This window comes from Lonchura striata, chromosome 3 (assembly GCF_046129695.1).
Source record: "Lonchura striata isolate bLonStr1 chromosome 3, bLonStr1.mat, whole genome shotgun sequence".
Classification (NCBI taxonomy): domain Eukaryota; kingdom Metazoa; phylum Chordata; class Aves; order Passeriformes; family Estrildidae; genus Lonchura; species Lonchura striata.
Window position 1 is genome coordinate 53,607,399 of NC_134605.1, and position 4,504 is coordinate 53,611,902.

A 4,504-nucleotide genomic window follows, 5' to 3' on the forward strand; every position below is an offset into this window, starting at 1 on the left:
TACAGACTTCAACGCAAACATCTTGCAGAAGATTTAGTTACAATGTGCATCTGACTACTTCTGAATCCAGTTACTTGGTATATTATGCAAATAATTACTTTGAGGAGCACAGTGAAGGGAGTATTCCAAGCTGGAGTAAAGTCCTGTCATGACTTCTGCAGTTACCTAGGAGACTGAAGTTCCTTAGCTTTGACCAGACTTGTAGACTAACCACATTGATCTGTCTCTTTGCAGAGCTGTCAGATCAGATCCAAAGAGCCATTCAGCTGGAGGAGGAGAGGAAACGGGCCCAGGAGGAGGCAGAACGCCTGGAAGCTGACCGTTTGGCAGCTCTGCAGGCCAAAGAAGAGCTGGAGAGACAAACTATGGACCAGATAAAGAGCCAGGAACAGCTGGTAAGACTCATACATTTTGAGAACAAGACACACAAGCATATTACTGTGCCCTTGAGTAAGACAAAGCCATCATGTCCAGGGGAAAACATAGTGCAGTAAGGTACTGGGCCATCATTGTGGCACTCGTTTCTATCATAAGCAATCTAATTTTTAGTTCTTAGTTTCCTATTCAGAATCTTATTAGAGTTAACAGTATTTTTTTGTGTTTGGTTTTTTTTATTGGGTTGGTGTTTTTTCTAAGAGCCCTTGTAATTCCCATTTTATTATTCAACAGGCTACAGAGCTTGCAGAGTATACAGCCAAGATAGCACTTCTTGAAGAGGCAAGGAAGCGTAAAGAAAGTGAGGTTGAAGAGTGGCAAATCAGAGTGAGTATCTGCTTTACAAGTTGCTCTAAAGTTCTGTGCTTAAGCAGAACATACTGTGGTTCTTAGCCAGGTGTGACTTCTCAAACATCTGTACAGCAGTGAAAAAGACCAAACTTGAATGTGCAATACATCTGCAAACACACCTTTCCTCCAACAACCCTTCAATCAAAATCAGAATGAAAACTTGTATAAAACCTAAAAATGTGATCATTGTCTTGGAACCTTGGAGAGAAAGGGGCACATGAATAAATGATGCATGTAATCCCTGATATAATGTCTGAAAACATTACATCAGTCAAGAGCAGATGGTGCAAATGCAGCCACACTGCAGGCACCTGTTTTTAGGAACATGTGCTGTTGTCGGTGGCTTCCTGGTACCTGGATCAAGAGACTTTAATAAACTGCTGCACTAAAGCCACACAAGGCTCAGAGTACTGGTGCTCCCAGTGCACATGGGAGGGCAGAACTACTGCAGCAGCAGGGAAGGTGACTGCCTGGTGTGTAATTGCACTAAAAACACCAAATTATATTCCCAAATTCTTACTCTCTGGAACCGGTGTGTCTTTGGCCAACAGCTCTTCAAATAGAGAACAGAATGATGATAACTGTAGCTTTCCATAGAACGTTTTTGTGGGTTGTTTTATTGAAAGAATATTCTTTGTTCAGACCCCCTGCACATTACACTGCTGATGAGGATGGCATCCCCAGCAAAAAAAAAAAATCTCTAATAATGGAGTACCATCAGTTGCAGACATTTAATTCTCTCTTGCGTTTCATAGTAGATGGAAAAAAAAAACAAACTTATAAGCATTTAAGTGTTCATTAAGCTGATTCAAAGCAAGAAATGCATTTTAAATATTTTTCACTTATTTTCCCAAAGGCCAGGGAAGCACAGGAGGATCTGGTAAAGACCAAGGAGGAGTTACACCTGGTAATGACTGCTCCACCTCCGCCCCCACCCCCTGTCTATGAGCCAGTGAATTACCACGTCCATGACAACCTGCAAGATGAGGGCTCTGAGTACTCTGCCTACAGCGCCGAGTTCTCCAGCGAGGGCATCAGGAATGACCGCAATGAGGAGAAGCGCATTACTGAGGCAGAGAAGAACGCACGAGTGCAGAGCCAGCTGAGGGTAAGGCACTGCTTGGAGGAGGCAGAGGAACTGAATCAGTCCTGGACAACAGGTCCTTTAACTGTCAGCTCTCCCCAAAGAACACGACAGGAGCTGAGAGTGTCTCACAATAACCTGTATTTATTGTTCTTCGTATGCAGGCACTGACAGATGAGCTGGCCCAGGCTCGACACGAGGACAAGCGGACCCAAAACGATATCATCCACTCGGAGAACATGCGCCAGGGACGGGACAAGTACAAGACGCTGCGGCAGATCCGGCAAGGCAACACCAAGCAGAGAATTGATGAGTTTGAGGCAATGTAAAGATGCTTGTAAGAAGAAGACAGGACTGTGGGAAAAGCAGATCTTAATGCTGTGTTCTTGTTTAGGGGTTTTTGTTGTATTAGTTTTTTGGTTTTTTTTTCTCTGAGGAGGGGTCACTGTATGACTCTTAACCAATGTTCTCTAAACCCAGAGGTGTTTGAATCTCCCTTTTATTCTGAACCTTCCGTGAAATTTGGTATAGTTTAAATCTTATTGTACCACAGATCCTGGTAACTTGCTCATGCCTTTACTTAGTGCCAAAAGGCCTTATATCAAATCTTTCTTTAAGCAAGACAAATTTTAACAGGCAGTGCTTCTATTTAAAGATGTGTGTCCTGTGCAGGTGCTGGATTCAGCCTGGTCTAAAAGATAAACATCTGTGGGTGAATTTTGTGCCATATGTCTTTGTATTATTAGCTACAGTGTAAAGTGTAACAGCTGAGAAGACAGGTTGTGGAACTCGGGATTTTCAAGCACCTGTACATGTGTTGTACCCCCACACACAGGTGCTTGTAGATCCTGTTTTTTTCTTGGTCTTGATGCCCTTGTTCCCCCTTCCCTGCCCCCCCACACAAAACTGACAACACCTCAGAACTACTTTGTGTAGAAATTAGATATTTTCTAGTTGCTGTTCTCAACTGGAGAAATGGTGCAGTGATGGCTCAGAAGTGGCATAGGGACACTGATACCCTCTTCATGTAACAAGTAGCAAATACTCCTGGAATCTAAGACACCACTGTGTTTGCATTCCAGCTTCATGACTGATCAGTTGTAGTGTAGTATTTATAAATATATATATAAAACATGCAATATGTGAATTGCAGTACTAGTTAAAGGGAAATAGTTTTGCTCTGTATATTTTGTTACTTTTCAGATTTAATAAGACTTGCATCTGTAAAAATGCCTAAGCAAGACTGTAGTCTGATACAGTGCAGCTGATTATTTACTATAAAGCATTATTTGTAAAGATCATTTTTTTACTTAATGAAAACTGTTATATGTACACATGATCCAATATATACAATTTTACTGCACCTATTTTTCTAACAAATTTTCTAATTTTTTTAAATGTTTGATTTAAAGTTTCAGACTCCAAAGATGAAGGGACTGCTTGTTTATATCACAGTTGTATTCTCTCTAGTAGAGAGCATTTCTGTGACCATCCTTCCCCCACTCTCCCCTTTTTTCCTTGAAAATCTGTTAGAAAGTGAGATACAGTATGTTGTCACCTCTTCATTTACAATATCTATGCTGCGTTATACTTGAGTTGAATCTTGTGTGGGGTTTTTTTTATTTGCAGCAGCAGCCATTTAAATAAAAGATCTGCAAAGTAACAAAGGCAATGGAGTGAAGTGGTTCTTGTGTGGGGTGTATTTTGAGTTAGTTGTTCTATTGCTCTTTTAGTTCCTGAACTTAACTAATGAGTCCCTGTGTTTTTAAATCTCAAATCCTTAGAAGCCATACTGACCTGGAAAGGAAGAAGGGGGAATACTTAAAGTAAGGACTACAAGTATAACTAACACAGCAACACAAGTTACAGTTATACACAAGAAGTTTCTGCTGACTGTAAAGCTCCATCCAAGGCAAGGCAAACTGACACAGGAGTTTGGCCCTAAGCTTGAAGAAATGATAAACTTAGCTAAACTTTTGTCATGTGATATACACCCTATGGGTCAGAGTTGTTAATTCTGTCTTACAGTGGCAGATGATAAGAAGGAACTTGTTACACCCACCCTTATTCCATTGGCTGTAGTCCCATCCTGCTACTGACAGGGAATTTATACATTTAACTTTCTAAGGACCATGCTGTAGCACATGTTTGAGAGACATGGCCACAGGCCAAAGCTTTTTAGGATCATGTGAAATAAAGTGGCAGCGTAGTTAATGCAGAAGCATAGAGGCATTAGCATCACCCATTTGCAGCAAGCAAAGATAAGCTGGTTTTGCATTCTGCAGCAAAAACATCAATGTAAGAGTGAAGCAATGTAATTTTCTTGTTGTAACAGTTATTTTCACAGAAGTAGTCCTAGTTGTGATTTAAATTAAATACTAACAATTCTGCTAGGCCTGGAAATGGAAAGCTGCACATAGTCTGGCTCCTGTTGCTTTGACAGCATAATGCATCTCAAACTGACGCTGTCACTCCTGAACAAAAAATATTATCCTCCAACTAGAGATACAGGCTAAAGCCTTAACTGTTGAAGAAATAAAACATTCAGAATGTCACACACATTCAAACACATTATTGTATTCTCAAAAAAAACTGGAATAGGTGCTATTGCAGTGTACCTTTCCCAGACCTGAC

The 4,504-nt window shown here is 40.8% G+C and overlaps 1 protein-coding gene across 1 annotated transcript in view; it reads left to right on the forward strand.

Moving 5' to 3' along the window:
- The window catches only part of EZR (ezrin), a 36,556-nt gene extending 33,014 nt beyond the window's left edge, over positions 1 to 3,542 (forward strand). Inside the window, exons 10-13 of the mRNA XM_021540425.3 lie at positions 235 to 395; positions 670 to 762; positions 1,643 to 1,894; positions 2,035 to 3,542. Of these exons, the coding sequence (XP_021396100.1) occupies positions 235 to 395; positions 670 to 762; positions 1,643 to 1,894; positions 2,035 to 2,199 (671 nt within the window). The 3' untranslated portion in view covers positions 2,200 to 3,542. The remainder of the gene's footprint in view (positions 1 to 234; positions 396 to 669; positions 763 to 1,642; positions 1,895 to 2,034) is intronic.
- Positions 3,543 to 4,504: the final 962 nt, after the last annotated feature.